The sequence below is a fragment of the Carassius auratus genome, chromosome 44 (genome assembly GCF_003368295.1).
Source record: "Carassius auratus strain Wakin chromosome 44, ASM336829v1, whole genome shotgun sequence".
Classification (NCBI taxonomy): Eukaryota; Metazoa; Chordata; class Actinopteri; order Cypriniformes; family Cyprinidae; genus Carassius; species Carassius auratus.
In genome coordinates this window covers 13298536-13315367 of record NC_039286.1, presented here as the reverse complement: position 1 = coordinate 13315367, position 16832 = coordinate 13298536, and the positions used below count along the sequence as shown (strand labels likewise).

At 33.7% G+C, this 16832-nt stretch overlaps 1 protein-coding gene across 1 annotated transcript; it reads right to left on the bottom strand.

Moving 5' to 3' along the window:
* Positions 1 to 260: 260 nt before the first annotated feature.
* Positions 261 to 16243, bottom strand: LOC113062576 (diacylglycerol O-acyltransferase 1-like). Its single transcript, XM_026232508.1, has 17 exons — positions 15851 to 16243; positions 13280 to 13367; positions 8384 to 8424; positions 7521 to 7606; positions 7309 to 7361; positions 7047 to 7152; positions 6605 to 6733; positions 4957 to 5031; positions 4735 to 4838; positions 4607 to 4645; positions 4479 to 4520; positions 3689 to 3733; positions 3163 to 3275; positions 1953 to 2018; positions 1674 to 1761; positions 1517 to 1579; positions 261 to 1443 (listed from the first exon to the last, which is right to left on the bottom strand). Exons 1-17 carry the CDS (start codon positions 16045 to 16047, stop codon positions 1282 to 1284), a joined length of 1497 nt encoding a protein of 498 aa, XP_026088293.1. The 5' UTR covers positions 16048 to 16243; the 3' UTR covers positions 261 to 1281.
* Between the last annotated feature and the right edge of the window lie 589 nt (positions 16244 to 16832).

Here is a 16832-nt window from a genome sequence, read left to right as displayed (position 1 = left end):
TGGCACCCGCGCCATCAGCCGGCGGATTGGCATGATTCCATACGGGCTTAAGACAATCGGCACAGCCAAGGGGCGTTCCCAATGCACCATAGCTACGCAATGCTCGTGCTCTTTAAAGTCAAGAGGGATTCTGATTGGCTGTCGATGGTTTTATTGAATAAAAAAGGTCTTATGTTGTTATAGTTGTGATGTGGTAGTATTTTGAGTTAAGGACCGTTCATAATACGAACTATAAAGATTGCAAAGCGTCCAAACCAACAGATGATAACATTGTTTATTATAAGCACGCTGCAGTTTTATTGTCCGCTGCTTTAAATGCTCAAGATATTTAAAGCAGGGGCCAGTTACACAAACATAGCCACTATGATAAGACTGTCTTAAGAAATACTTTGACCAACTTAGACAGTCTTAAATCAGTCTTACTTTTCTGACTAAGATTAGGCCAATCTAAGTTTTTTGTACCAGTCTAAGTAGTTTACACAACCAGCCCAGGATGGATTTGACAGGAACAAAAACGCAGCTGAGAGAAAAACATACAAAGTCTTGGGAAATGTCTTTCCGAAATAAAAAAATCAGTAGACAAAAACTCCTCAAAATAGTTTTCAAATTTGAGTTGAGAAAATGTACATGCTCTAGAACATCTTACATCATTTTAGGCCACCTTGGTACTTGAATCCCATTAAAACCCATTTAAATAACACTACAGGCAAATTAAATGGCACATAATATAATTTTGGCTTGAAAAATTTCACAGATTCATGTACAATGCTGATATAATGCACTGACTTAACACGTCTCATAAAATCAACAAGTTTTGAAATCAACATAAGAGCATTTACATTCTTTAAATGAACCTTTAAAAGGTTGACAAACATCATGCATTTCTGAATAAAGTGCAAAAACTCACAGATTCAGTTAGTCGCACTACCAAAGCAACAGCACAGAGAATAAAAAAACATGACATTAATATTGGAGACATGAGTTCTGAAATGCATTTGGAAAAATACAAATGCACTTTTGATTTTGCGCCACTTTGATTGATCATCTTAGTATGAAAATGTCAAGTATGAAATATTACTGAGAAGGCATTGCAATGATGTGCTGCTTTGGCTCGGCAGTGTTAACATTAGATTGCACGTTATAAAACACACCTGCTCAAGTCATTCGGAATAATGATCACATTCGATTTGGGATGAAGTCTGTTAAAAATCGAAAAATTTCCCTTCTAAAAATATATGCATTGTTTTTACATTCAACTTCTTTAATGCAGAAGTGCTTGCGTCATGCCGCGACGCCCTCTGCCGTATTCCCATAATGCAGCACGTAATAGTCATGAAAGTACATGAGCACAGCGATCGGCTGGCCGATGATCAGCGACATCCAGACAGCAGCATTGCCATAGTTTCCCCTCAAGAATCGGCCCACAAAATAGGCGAGCGGGATCTGAAACAGAAGCAGAATGTGAAATGAGTCATTTAGTTTGATGTTCAAGCTATATTGAATATTTAAGACTGACCTGTGCCATCATTCCCAGAAACGCCCAGAGGCGAAACATCTTTAGAGGAACACTCACTAAATACTGGCAAAAAATAAACAAAACATTGTCAGGACTATTAAAGACACAGGAACATAACCTGACTGTAAATCGTAGCAATGTAAGTGAGCAAAGAGACCTCATGGAAAAACGCCGACATGAAGAACACGGCTAACTGAGCTGCTAACTTATTTACTCCTTTCACCAACATGGGCTTATAAAAGTGTCTGAAGGGAAACAGAAAATGAGAAATCAATGAACAAACTGCTGTAAGACATGAACAGACCACAAAAACTTATCTCAAAACTGATTTCTGTCGTAATATGAACACAAAGCTCAACACTGCTGCAATAAAAATCACCTCTGGTGCACAAATAACAGACAAATCCAATCACATAAGCTGATAAACTCGGCTCACCTTAGGCACCACTTGTGAACAGGAATGTTCCAGTTTGACCAAAAATACGGAATTGTTTCAGAGTTCCTGCACATATAAAGATCATCAGCCAAACACCAAACTTCACAGTGTGAAAACTTTCTCATGAAATGGCATTTGCATGCTGTTTTACTTCTGCAATGTGATGCATTAAATGCTAAATAAATAACTGCAAAACAAATCATGCACAAATGTGTTTTTAAAAGACTTTATTTGATGAATTTTGGACATTATTTTTGATATTGGTCTGGAAATAAGGATACAACAGTGACTCCAAAAGTAATGCAAGGTCCATTCATTATAACCATAGCAATAACTATATTAGCATCCACCCCAACAGACAATAATGTTCTGTTTATTACAATTGTTCAGTTTTGTTGTCTTTAAATGCTCTTTAAATTTGGATGGATTCTGATATAGCATTGGATTCTGAACAAATCACTCTAAAAAAGTGAATGCAACTAATGAAGTCTGTTTCTCCCACATAATTAAAAAACAATAGAACTTTGTTTATCAGAATTCTGAGGTAAAAATAAAATCAAAAGTCTATTTCGCGATAATTCAGAATGATATTTTTTCTCACAATTTCAAGTTAACTAAGTTAATTTTGACTTTTCTGAGAATAGTGAGAAAACAATTCCGAGTTATGAGATAAAAGGTCAGAATTATGATATAAACTCAAAATTGCATGAAAAATGTCAGAATTGTGAGATTGCAATTATCGTTTTTATTTTATTTTTGTGACATAAACAGGCTTCCATATCCAATGATATCATTCCTCTGTGTTATTTTTATAGCTGTGTTGTAGATTTAGCAATTCTCTTACGAGTTAAGGACCGCTTACAATACGAATGATAACTATAAAAAACTGTATAGCGTAAAAACAAATGTAAAATAGTGTTGTTTATTATAATAACGCACTGCAATTTTTTTTTATGTTTAAGCTCCTTAAATTCAAGTGGATTCTGATTGTCAATGTTTTTATCATTCATTATCTGGAAATAAATAGTGATTCCAGTGATAGTTACTTTGTCATTATAGTTGTAGATTATACTTCTCAAAGAATTATAAGGATTATTAAAACTTTACAGTTATAGTTATTTTTATAGTTACCATCCTTGGTGTAAATGGACCTTTACTACTACAGGTTTTGATAAGCCTGAATCATCTCTGGACGGACGAAGCCACTCACCACCAGTCGCGGTAAAACTCGCGGTCTCCAAACTGCAGGAGCTCCGCTACGAAGTTCATAGAGGAGTGGAAATACCAATAGAAAAAGATGAGCCAGATAAAATGATTGGGCACCTGTAGTGGGACAGGGAGAAGGGGCGGGGCTTGTGCCATTAGACACTCTGAGGAGGAGGGGCCACAAATATGACATCAGCTGTGAAATTCAAGCTGCTTGAATCCTTGATTCTGATTGGTCAATCGTGGCATTCAGCATTTAAATATTTCGTATAATGCTAAACTGTACCATTCAGTTTGCTACATAGTTTTAACATAATACAAAAATTAAAAGTGTTTTCTAAATGAATTATTAGCTGACTGCTAATTAGATTGTTTATTTATGACTATATTGAGCTGATCAGCTGCAAAAGGGAAAACTTGAACTGAATTTGATGAGGGCCTAAATTTCGCACCATAGACACAGCAGGTTCCACAGTGAAAGCAGTAGAAACCATAAAGCAACAGCATCTGTTTGCATTTGTTTCTCTTACCGCAAGTTTCAGCAGACGTTCAACTATTCTGGACAAATCCATGTCCTGTCAAAAGAGCCAGAGACTCTATGATCAATAAGTAGATAAATAGGATAAATGGATAAAAACAGCATGCTAAAGAAGTGTTTTTTGTTTGCCGAACTAGTTCAACCCCTGGGCAACCTTCAATTTCAATGCATTTTTCTGTTGTCTGATTCATACGTTTTAGCAAGTAAGAGACCTTTTACTATCATTGCACAAAAGTCTAGCTTCAGCTTGTGCTTCACGTGTACTGGACTTTGCTTTACTTGATAATGCCTACATCATTTTATGTCTCAAAGGCTTTCAAAAATCTCTTAATCATCACTGTATCGCGTTGCATTATATGTTTTGATCATAAAACTAAACATTTAAATATCAAGATATTATTGGGAGATATACTGTAGAGTGACATCTGATATTTATTTCATTTAATGTATGTAGTCTGGTATACTGTTATATAGATCACACTGATTTACAAGCTATCAGAATATCATTGCTTTTTGTCCATATTAATATCAGCATCTTCACCATATTGCATATTTTTGCTCAGTTTGGGCCTATGAATTAAACTGAGCAGTATATATATAATATCATACTATATGAGAAAGCTAATAAAGCTTGATGTATCAAATATGCTACTTTACAAACACATGCAAACATTTTATTTTTGTCTAAAGGTTCAAACAACCATTTCAAAACATTAGGTTTTTCTAAATATAATTGTATATTTCAGGCTTTACATGTTTAAAACATTAAAGTGGAATTCTACCTGAAAAGGTTTCATTGAGTTCTGAATCGTCGGAACCATCCACTATCAAAAAATAAATGAATAATAAATAAAAGTCATTAAAAACATCATGCCACATATATACAAAAACTTTGATTTAATTTGCATACCTGCTGTATTAATCCAATCATTAACTGCATTAAAAACAGCTGCAAGAAAGAAGAATTGATATAAAATGATCAGAAAGAGCAAACTGTAAGCGTGTGTCTCAGGACAGCGTCTGCTGTCATACACTCACCATCTCAAGCAGTCGACGCAGTAAGAAACGCTTCCGGATCCGGGGAGACCGCGGGAAGTTCAGCTCGTAACACAGAGTTGGAACGAAAATAAAATAATAAATGTCTGTAAAAAAAAAAAGAAAAAGAAATGAGTTATTAATTCAATTTTATACATTTGAATTCATATGTTCTATCTATTACTGAACCTCCTTCATAACTGTGTTTGTCCTGTAGTGACTGACCTCTGTGTGTGAGGTTTCCTGGATAGCTCACGTGTGTGTATCCAGTCGTGCCGTTGGCTTTGTGCACAGATGGGCCTACAGGAGAAAATGAAACATTAACACACACTGCATTCATTCAGATACTCTCTGCTAAGAGACCAAAAACACAGAGCGGAGTATGATAACACTCCTTGATCATGCTACAATATGAAACCTCATCAGGTCAAGACTTTTGCAAGTTGGCTTAACAACATTTGGAGTTTAGTTTGAAGTTTACATAACCCAGTAATACTACAGATACCTGTATTTTAGTATCACAGAGATACTATTTTTATATTTCCCAGTTTCATTTTATGTTTAGTTACTAACAAATTACTAACAAATTTAGTTTTTGCCATGTTTATTAGTTTTTGTTATATATATATATATATATATATATATATATATATATATATATATATATATATATATATATATATATATATATATATATATATATATATATATAAATAAGCAGTCTTAAGTCACTGGGTATGTTTGTAGCAAAAGTCAAAAATGCATTGTACAGGTCAAAATTCTTGATTTTTCTTTAATGCCAAAAATCATTAGGATATTAAGTAAAGATCATGTTCAATGAAGATATTTTGTACATTTCCTACTGTTAATATGTAAAAACTTCATTTTGATTAGTGATATGCATTGCTAAGAACCTAATTTGGACAACTTCAAAGGCGATTTTCTCAATATTTAGATTTTTTTTTGCACCTTCAGATTCCAGATTTTCTAATAGTTGTATCTCGGTCAAATATTGTCCCCCTCACAAACCATACATCAATGGAAAGATTATTGATTGAGCTTTCAGGTGATATATATAAATCTCAATTTAGAAAAATGTACCCTTATGACTTGGTAACTAGATGAATTAAAACATTTTTATATATTTTTTTCAGCTAACATTTATTTTATTTCAAGTAACAAAAACTATTTCAGTCTTACTCTTTCAAAATTTCAGATTTAATTCAATGTATTAGTTGTTGTTTCTCTGTAAGTAATTATAAAACTTACTAGAAAATTTCTCAGTGGAAAATAGTTTCTGCATCATTTTTTTTCAGACTTTCAGTGTTTAGTAGACAGTTGCCTGGGTATTTTTGTTTTTTTATTTCTTTATTAATTAGATACTTTTAATTTGCCCTCAACACTCAGCATGTTTATATAAATGATGCTAATAAGTTCACAGCAAATGTGCTGTTTTTCTTTGTCCAGTATGTGGCACTATGCTCATGCACAGACACTGAGCAAGCAGAAATCACATCTCAAACAAACACTGAGAGCACATAACAGATGACAAAACACAAGATTCATAAACCACAGATGTTACAGGAGAGATAGAAGAACAAGTGGCAAGTGTTATTGGTGCAAAATAAAAAATTAAATGCAAATCAAAACAGTGCATTCATACAAGAGCAATCTATTGTAATGTTAGCTCTAATGCATGCTATAATTGCTATATGTGCATTGCAATAAGATTTGTGCAATTATGCATTTCAGAAGTGATTGTGTATCTAGAAGTGTTTGCAGTCATGCAAAGAAATGCGTGTGAAAATGAAAATATGCCTGATGTCATGATAAAAATGTGTGTGGTTTTTGGTGAGGTTGGAGTGTTACTTACAGGAGTGAGAGCGAGACAGGGTTCGGGCTTTGGCGCGTCTGATCTCTCTGCACCATTTGTTGACATCTCTGTATGAATAGAGCTTGAGGAAGAGAACAGTGAAGACACCCAACGCCACAACACCACCCACTGAAACATAACAACACAAGAACCCCAGAACTTACATACAAGACATATGACATAAACAGTTTCTAAATGTAGTGATACATAGTGACTAGTCAATTTTTAAGATAAAAGATTACATCAAATGCATCATTTTCTCATTAAAAACAACCAAATCACATGGCCAAAAGTAAAAACAACCACTAATAGATTTGTTTTATTTATTATTATTATCTTTTTAGTTAGTGCATGAGAAAACAATGCTATAGTGACACTTTCTTAAAAGACCTGAGGCTGAAGGTGTTAGTATGAAGATATGCACACTGATGGAGGATGATACCTGGGGTCATCGAGGACACACTGAGAACTGTACCGGCTGGGACAAATAAAAGAGCTGCAAGATTGATGCAGTGAAGGAATGTTCCGGTGCACTCTGAGACGGTGCCCTGGAAAAGAAATAACACAACTTTATTAAAACCAACCAGCAAAGAAAACACTTGTGCTAACAGATGTACATTTATCCTGCAATAAACAAACTCACTCTTTAGTGTAGTTAGTTATATCTGTAACACTATGTATGCAATTCCCAGCATGCAACTCACCACAGATAGCTTTCTCTCTATGTACAAAGCTGCCATTATAAAGACGTTGGAAACTGCAAAAGCAAACAGATTAGACACGGCACATTGAACTGAGTATGCATGGAATATAGACGTGGATATTTATGCATGACAGAAAGGGTAAATGTGGTGTGAAATGATGTCTTCAGCATGAATCTGCAGTACAGGTCACAAACCACACACACTTCTCATACCAATGATCAGGCACGGAGCCGGCCAGCTGTACGGGTCCTTCAGGAAGAGAGAGATGATCTGGATGGGGTCCACCAGAATGCCATATCTGAAGACAAGAGGAGAATTAGATGCATTTCTAATGAGAAACCTTATGTTTTAATGTGTTAAATGTTACCTTGAATTTTTCATCATACTGTGTAACATTGTCTAATGCTAATGTGCATAATGCATTTTGTATATACTGCATACTGCATATTTCATTTATGTTGATTTTTAATATATATAACAAATGACAAAGATGTAAATATTTGGGATTTTTCCCATAGCAATAAAAATTGGAAGAATGCCACAATGTAAAAACAAATGCAATGCAAAAATTAAACAAAAATCGTAATTTAACAGCTTCTAAAAAAAGAAGCTTTTTTTATTCATACAAACAAACAAATAAATAAATAAATGAATACGTTTGGCTGTATCCCTATTGGTGTTTGTTAGGGAAAGCCTCATTTTTGCTAATGCTGAATAAATGTTTTTTAATAGTGAGAACGATCTGAAAAATCCCAGAAGCCAAAGCTCCTGTGTTCAACACCTGATAGAAGCAACCAACAAACCGGAGAGTTTCTTCATTATTACTGCTGCCATTTAACAGGTCTTTCTCCAGAGGACGAGCAGCGATTACTGCCCTATACGCTGCTCTGGATGAAAGTCTTTGCTTAATGACAAGTATTTAGTTCCTGGCGGGCACGGTCATTATCTGTCTCATTCAGACGCTTCAGCTGGATCATTAGCCAGAAATTAGTGAGTCACTGAGCTTGAGAAATCACATTACCATTGCCGGTTTATTTATGAATTAAGCAACAAATGATGTTAATGATATACTTACTTTATAAGGTTCTCCAGGACCAACCGTGCATTGGACAGAACCTTTAAACACAAACAAAGAAACCAATTTAATGCATTTGTGGTTCACTTGTATTCAAGCCTACAGGTAACACTAAAGAGATGCACTGGAGGAAAACCTATGTCTAACATTAGAAATATGATGATTTAGATGGTTATGTCAGGCTCAAGTCTATTTCATATGTTTATTTTTATCTAGAAAATGCAATATTAAGTTTTTGCTCATCTGTAATATAGAGCTAAAACATTTCTGGTTGGATATTAAAACCACATTTTTTTGTATTTGAATCTGATCCTTTGAAAGAGAAGTTTACCCCAAAAAATGTTGATAAAATAACCTTCTCCAGATGTTAACTGCTTGACTTGACTGTGGATTACTTGTGGATTATTGTGATGTTTTTATCAGCTGTTTGGACTCTCATTCTGACGGCACCCATTCACTGCAGAGCATCCATTGGTGAGCAAATGAAGTAATGGTTTTTAATTTTTGAGTGAACTATTCCTTTAAGATGTTCAGCATACATTTGTTCACTCTAAAATAGAAAGATATATGCTTCTCCCCAGTGAATGTGTGTTGTACAGCTGTCACTAGCAGAGAACAAAGTCTACAGCACAACATCATAGACAACCTCAGATAAAGCTCTCCAGTGTGATAAACACATCTGACCTCTGACCCTTTAGAGAAGTTTCCATGCTTTAGGTTTCTGCGCTCATATTTCAGACTCAGCTACTGAAAACTGACTTGTTCTGAATGTCACATCAGCTTTTTTTTAAACTAAATTCACTGTGATTTGGTGAAATTTTGAATCAAAACACAAGGCCTGAAGACTTTGAGCCACTTGTAACAGCAGATTCGCCGATGATTTATGACAGAGGAGGATTTGCTGAAAGACTTTCTCATTCCAAAGGCCATTTGATTAGATTTGCTCAAGGAAAGCTGCCAGATTTAACCCTGACCTCATTAAAAACGTATCGCTAATTGATTTAGCACATAGATCCATGCTAAGGCAAATGCTTAAAGGCTGTGGGACTTCGGTTCATTTCATCACACACACACACACACACACACACACGCTCTTTTCCAAGAGACTTGTCATTGATTTCAACCTTCAATAAATATTTAGGCCTAAATGTAGGATTTATATATATATATATATATAAATTGCTTATAAAATTTCCAGTCCATTCCCATTGGGAGTTTAATGTAAACTAATAAACCTAATTTGTCAGTCATTTATGTATGAATGGCAAACATGCATGACATTAACTTTATTAGTTTATGTTAAAACTTTGTATAATGCAGATTATTGGAGTACATATTATTTTAACAAGAAAATACTATTTTAGTTTCTCTACTTTGATATCTAAAATTTCATGTTCAGTTCAATGTATTACTTGCCATTTCTGTGTAATTGTTTGTGAAATTTACTATCAATCACTGAGTCAAATTTTTTTCTATCCTAAATTTCTTTAATAGTGTAATAGTGTAGAGAGACCCACATTTCTATGTTAACAGCCACCTGACCGGTGGATGTTTTCAGAATTTTTTTTTTTAAAAACAACTCAAATAACACTGACTTTCTATACAAAATGTTGTCACTTACAAATCTCCAAGCTCTAGTTTTAAAGCTTTATTGATTATTGTTTAAACTCAGTTTCTCTGCAGAGAAACCGAATGAGACTTTGACTTTCAGGACCCTACAGTTGCCCTCCATCTATTATTTTTTCCAGCCGAAATCTCTCAAATGTAGCCGCCTTTCTACTGTACCTTCATAATGATCTATTAATGGATTTAAAACATTTTAGGATATTCATTGGAGTATGTTTTTTTTAAATGAAGTAACAGCAATGCGATGGTGTTTCACAGCGAGGATTAATACTGGTTTCAGAATGGTGATTTGCTTTCCATGTCTTTGAAGATGTTGCTCCAGTTTCTCAGCGGTTCAGAGTGAAATAGATGTTTATTTTTAGAGGACGGGTGACATTTCTGAGCATTCATTTAAATAATCTCCAGAAGTGTTTGATTTTTCATTACTGCAGGGAAGAGAGACTCTTTGACAGACTGAGATTCATTTGAAGGACTGTTTGTCTTTTGATTGACACATCATCATAAGTAGCGTTAGCACATACATCCTCAGCATATTACATGTCAGACTCATTGACACTGTATTTATAGCCTGCCGATAGCTGGCAGGATCTGTTAGTGGGTCAAAGTTCATTCTAGGACAGGCAAAGGTCTCTGATAAGAGTTCAGTGAGATTTGGTATATTATAGAAAAACCAGGGTGCATTTACAATAAACAGTGTTGTTAACTAAAAGATTTAAAAGAGTATTTTTGGTAATCAAAATTAATCTAAAATACAGTAATATAAAAAAATAATATTTATAAATAATAGTAATATTAGATGTGTTTTTTTGGCATTTGAAATAAAGCTGAAATATCATAAAACATAAATATTAGATTAAAACTTAAATAAAAAAATGGTAAAAGTTAGCAACTATATTAAATAAATTAATTGAAGTTAAAGTGCTCAAAAAAATAAAACAACTATATATATAAAAAAGAATAATATAAACCATGTCAAAATAACTGAAATAAGATTAGGCTGATTTACTAAATTTATTCCAATGAAAACTATTAAATATAATTTTAATTAAAGCTGAAATCAAATTAAATATGAATATAAGATGAAAAACTAATAAATAAATAAAAAAATAAAAAAATGACCTTTAAGTTTAAGTTGAGGTCCTAAAATTACTAAAACTAAAAACAAAATAAAATAAATTAAAAATAAATGACAAATAAAATTACTAAAACTTAAACTAAAATTAAACATAAAAATAGAATATAATTCAAAACATAAAAATACAATAATATTATAGAAATAATACTAAAATAAAGCTGACACTGTTGCCTTGTCAGCCAACTGAAATCTGAAATTAATAAGCATACATTAAAGTGATAAAATAAAATTTTAAAGTGAAATAAAAATAAATTAAAGCTAAACAGGAATATTTGTAAAATAAAAATTTAATTAAACTACAAAATAAAATAAATATCGCTAACAAAATGAAAAACATTAAAAAAAAATGAAAAACATAAAACTATAAAACAGAATACTAAAATTACACTTCAGATATATATATTTTTTTTTATTAGTCTTGCTCTATAAATGAGTTTTAAGTCTGACACATGAGATGAATGCATTAAACCTCAAACAGCAACTAGTAAATTACACCATGCTGCTGCTTTTGAGTGGAAAAACAGACAGACAGAGAGAGAGAGAGAGAGAGAGAGAGAGAGAGCGGAGGAATAAACACCCTCTGGGTTGAATTATACGCTTTAATGTGGGAACTCATGTGAATCGAGGCTATCACAACAACTTTAGTTAAACTTCAGTCACTTCTCTCTGTTTTCACTGCAGAAGTTGTATTCTGTAACAGCTTGTGCAAACTAACACGTCTGGCATTGTGCTGCATGTCATATGATTATACGAGAACGGAGCCGCGGATAAAGGTCACATTTTTACTCAATTCAATCTTATTGAGTTCACAACAACCCAGAATGAACTTGACGCGTATAACTGCGATGAAGGGCAAAAATAGTCTTTTTTGATCATCATTCAAGCAAATGCATGGTCATAGACATTTCCTTCTACACAGATTTGATTTCTGTTGTTCCAGATCATCTGAGGACAAACACAGGGAAAGATTCCAGCAGCAGAGAGAACAAAAATAACCAGTGCCATCAGACCCAAGCCATTCAAATGTTCAAGCCGACAGTGATCTTACATTACCTACACACGGCGTAAAGACAGAACCTTACTTCTTTCTCCAAACCCCTACGATGTTTTATAAGGGCCAATGACTTACATTTCCATATGCCTCCAGAGTAGGGTTTATACAGTTATAAGAATAATTCACCCAAAATTTAAATTTGCAATAAATGTACTCACCTTCAGGCCATAAAGATAAGGATGAGTTTGTTTCTTCATCAGATTTTTAGAAATGTAGCATTGCATCACTTGCTCAGTAATGGATGCTCTGCAGTGAATGGGTGCCGTCAGAATGAGAGTCTAAACAGCTGATAAAAACATCACAATAATCCACAAGTAACCCACACCACTCCAGTCCATCAGCTAACATCTGGAGAAGACAAAAGCTGCGTGTTTGTAAGAAACAAATACATTACTAAGAAGTTTTTTGCGAGTCCTCCATAATCTTACTTTCTCCAGAGAAAATGTCGTCTCGTCTGAATCGGGAGAGAGCACAGATAAACAGAGATGCACAGATAAAGCTCTGTTTACAGGCAAAAACAGTCCAAAACTGTTTTGAACAAATGTTTGGGTGGATTTTGATGTGAGAGACAACAGGAGAAGGACTTTTTCACAGGAGGAAGTGTTATTATGGATTAAGGATTTCATCTAGAAGCAACAGTTTAAAGTTAACGCCTTAATAATGGCTTTGTTTCTTACAAACACACAGATTTTCACTTCTCAAGACATTAACTGATGGACTGGAGTGGTGTGGATTACTTGTGGATTATTGTGATGTTTTTATCAGCTATTTGGTCTCTCATTCTGACGGCACCCATTCACTGCAGAGGATCCTTTGGTGTGTGATGTAATATTACATTTCTCCAAATGAAGAAACAAACTCATCTAGAGAAAACATGGATATTTTATGGACATGCAATATTAGACATTAATTGCCATTCGGCCTGAAATCTAAGTGTTCATGTAGCTCAAGTGGTAGAGCATTGCGTTGGTTGGGGGTTCGATTCCCCAGGAACACATGATAGGTAAAAATTGTTAGCCTGAATGCAACGTAAGTCGCTTTGGATAAAAGTGTCTGCTAAATGCATAATTTTAAATCTTACCAGCATGACCACACACCAGTTGAGGATTCCTCTGTAGTTGCTGTAGCCGCTGTTGGAGCTGAGCAGCGACTCCTGCAGCTTATGGCAGCTGAAGAGACAGACAAAATGAGTCAGACAGCAGTTGATCACATGTTTTCTACCAATAATAACTGCATATGCATTTCTGGTCTACTTTAACAGCTATTGAAGGCCTCAGACTACAGACTGAAAAAGTATCGGACACTTACAGTATGGCATGTCTCAATGTCATTGCAGGGAACAACATATCAACAAAGTGTCATCTATTTCAAATAAAGCAGTTCTGAAAAAAAAGGTCCTGCAGCATTAGAGTGCATTTACACTTGATATGTTGCTGTCTGATGCAATGACATTCAGGCGTTGTAGCATCCCAGACACTCTTTATAAGACACCAAGTTTATAAGATACACAAGCAAATCAGAGAGGAAATGCTATAGAGTTTGAGCAATTTGACTCAGTATACAGGAAGGAAGCTCTCGGTGTGTGTGTGTGTGTGTGTGTGTGTGTGTATGAGGCATGGTTGATAAAGGTTATTAAAGATTGTGGTCATGATGATCTTATCGTTATTACCAATGATTTCAGATCTTCACACCTTCACCTAAAATGCTTTTTTCTTCTGTGGACAATCTACAACCAGTGTTGTTACTGCTAACTAAAATGATTTAAAAAGCCATTTGAAAATTAAATATGATTAAATATTCTAAATTTAATATTCATATTGAAATTGAAAGTTTTCAATGTTGACCTGGCAACTAAATTAAATCAAATAAGCTCGAGATAAAGTACTAAAATTATTAAACATTAAATTAAATTAAAATAAATGTATAAATTAAAGAAATATTAACATTAAGTGAAAAACGTAAAGTTAAATCAATTAGAAATGTTGACTTGGCAACTAAATGAAATCAACTGAGCTTAAGTTGAAATACTAATAATTATTAAACTTAAAAATTAATTAAAATAAATGTATAAATTAAATAAAATAAAATAAGATCGAAGTCGATGAAGTACTAAAATGACTAAAACTCGATATAAACATTTAAAAAATTGCAAAATACTAATAATAAACTATATAAGCTTTTGTGTCTGGGTCAACTCATTCTACATTTGCAGGACACATAGTATGTATACTATGAAAATGTGAAGATTATTACCAGGAAATGCCAATACCTATATTATCACTACATCATTATATTAATAGCGCAGGAAGCATATAGCACAGGAAGCATGCTATTTATATATATTTTTGTGAACATCATTAAAAACTAAATGAATCTATCAAATGGAAATGAGAACCGGCGCTACACAAGATCTTTCACTTCCATTCTCAGTTTAGGACTATTATACAATAGAGTGACCCATGTACTGAAGTGAAACACTGTACACAACTGACTGCTGCTAGAGTTATGATACTGTGATTAATCCATGTGCTCCCTTGCCCCATTTCTCAGTCCTGACCTCCCTAAATTTCCTCCTATTCTTCACTGTGCATATGAACGCACAAAGCCTTAATTAATCTAGTATAGTGACTATCAAATTCTGAACGTATAGTAATTAACTGAATATGTGCATACAGACAATGTTTAACTAAACTGACATCCATATGTTTGTCATTGGTTAATAGAAAATAAACAAATATGCATGCATGTATAAGAACTTTATACCACTATATGATCAATTGCAACAAAGCAAACTTGTTTTGCTTTAAAAGTGCTCTTGTGCTGTCTTATCTTTAAACTAACTTGCTTTGATATTGTTAAAGTGTTACTATTATGATACATTATGAGATTACCAGGGTGCATGTCCAATAAACAGTGCTGTAATTGTTAACTAAAACTAGAATGATTACAAATAATTTCTGGTAATAATAATAATAATAAAAAAGCTTAAATAAAATAAAATATGATCATTAGATAAAAACTCAAACCTACAAAAAAAAAAAAAAAAAAAAAAACACTAAATCAATTCAAATTGATTACTAAAGTTACTGTATCTAAAGCTGAAACATAAAACGCTAAATAGAAATATTTATAAAATATATTCATTTTCTAATATATTCATATTTATATTAAATTCTAAGCTAATTGAAAATTTGAGAAAAATACAATATTAAATAAGCACTGCCTTTATGCCTGTGCATATGTACAGTATGTTGCAATATACTGTAACTGTTACAGTGTTAATAATCGTGCATTATGAAGTTAATAAACAGTGTTGTTATTGTTAACCCAAACTTTAAAAAAAACTATGTTTTGGGTAACTGAAATAATGCAAAAATAAAAGAAAATATGAATATTAGATGAAACACTTAAAAATTGGATAAATATAAATATTTATAATAAAATATAACATTCCACATAACAAAATTAATTAATTAAAATGATGAAAACTGGAAAATGTACATAATATTATATAAATAATACTAAAATAAAAAGCCATAGGCCCTGTACATGTATATGTATATATGTTACAGTATCAGCATCTTCTTCGATAGAGAGAGAGAGACATGCTGCACAAATCAAGTCAAAAACACATTTTCATAACATAATTTACCTGAAGGAGTCATGGCCAGCATCGTTGTGATTCTTGTGTTTATTCGCTGGTGTTTCGTGCCTCTGCTCTTTCTCCTTCAGCTGCCCGCTGAGCGTCTCTCCCGCGCCGCCGCGCTTCGCGTGGGCTCCCGCCGCGTCTCCGGAGATCGTGGTTCTCCGCTTGCGCCTCGCCGAGCTCCTCTCGCTTCTGTCGCCCATGTTCGCGATTATAATGAAGCAAACAGAGGCATCGTTTCTGTCATGTTCTTCCCGTTTCGCCGATCTTTGGTATCATCCGCGCGTTGCACCGAGCAGGACGCGGCGCAGCAAGCCTTCCGCGCTGCGTAAAAAATGTTGCGCAATGAGCGTGGTGACACCCAGATGCACCATGGCACAATTTCCTCAACCATAAAGCCACTGATCACACTAGAGTTAAAACATAAGTATGTCATAAAATAGCCATAAAATAGTGTTTGTATAAAGAACTTCGTGTCTCGCTGGTGATGCAATGATAGACATATACAGTATCGTCTAATTCACAAATAGCAAATTGAATACATGTATTTTTTTAGCTATCCAAAACATTTGGAAAGTTTCTGTAAATCTGCCAAGTTTTCTTATAGGCCTTATTTAAAGTCGAAGCAGATTGCTGCATTGTAAACACAAGTTCGGGTTATAATAATTAATATGTTTTCCATAATATTTACCCTGTTTGCTGTATTTCATTCGTTTTATAGAAAATCATATCAAGAAATGTACTTGGCTTTATCTCTGATGTGAGACAAACATCACATCGTCTGAGATATTTAGATTTATTGCACGTGTTGTTCTGAGATTACGATTTATTTATTATTATTATGATTATTAGTAGTAAATTTACAAGTGGCAGTGTTATTATTACATTCAAATATTGCATCATTATATATTTTAGTCTTCTTATTTTTTTAATTGTAATTATTTTTAAACTATACTTAAACATAATCAATACTCATGTGTGTGTGTGT

Bases quoted from the DNA above. Each gene is read 5' to 3' on its own strand.
- LOC113062576 (XM_026232508.1), bottom strand. From the start codon at position 16,047: ATGGGCGACAGAAGCGAGAGGAGCTCGGCGAGGCGCAAGCGGAGAACC. The intron at 8,425-13,279 runs GTAAGATTTAAA...TTGTGTTTAAAG, and splicing joins ACTGGTGTGTGGTCATGCTG to GTTCTGTCCAATGCACGGTT. The intron at 1,762-1,952 runs GTGAGCCGAGTT...GTTTCCCTTCAG, and splicing joins GTTCACAAGTGGTGCCTAAG to ACACTTTTATAAGCCCATGT.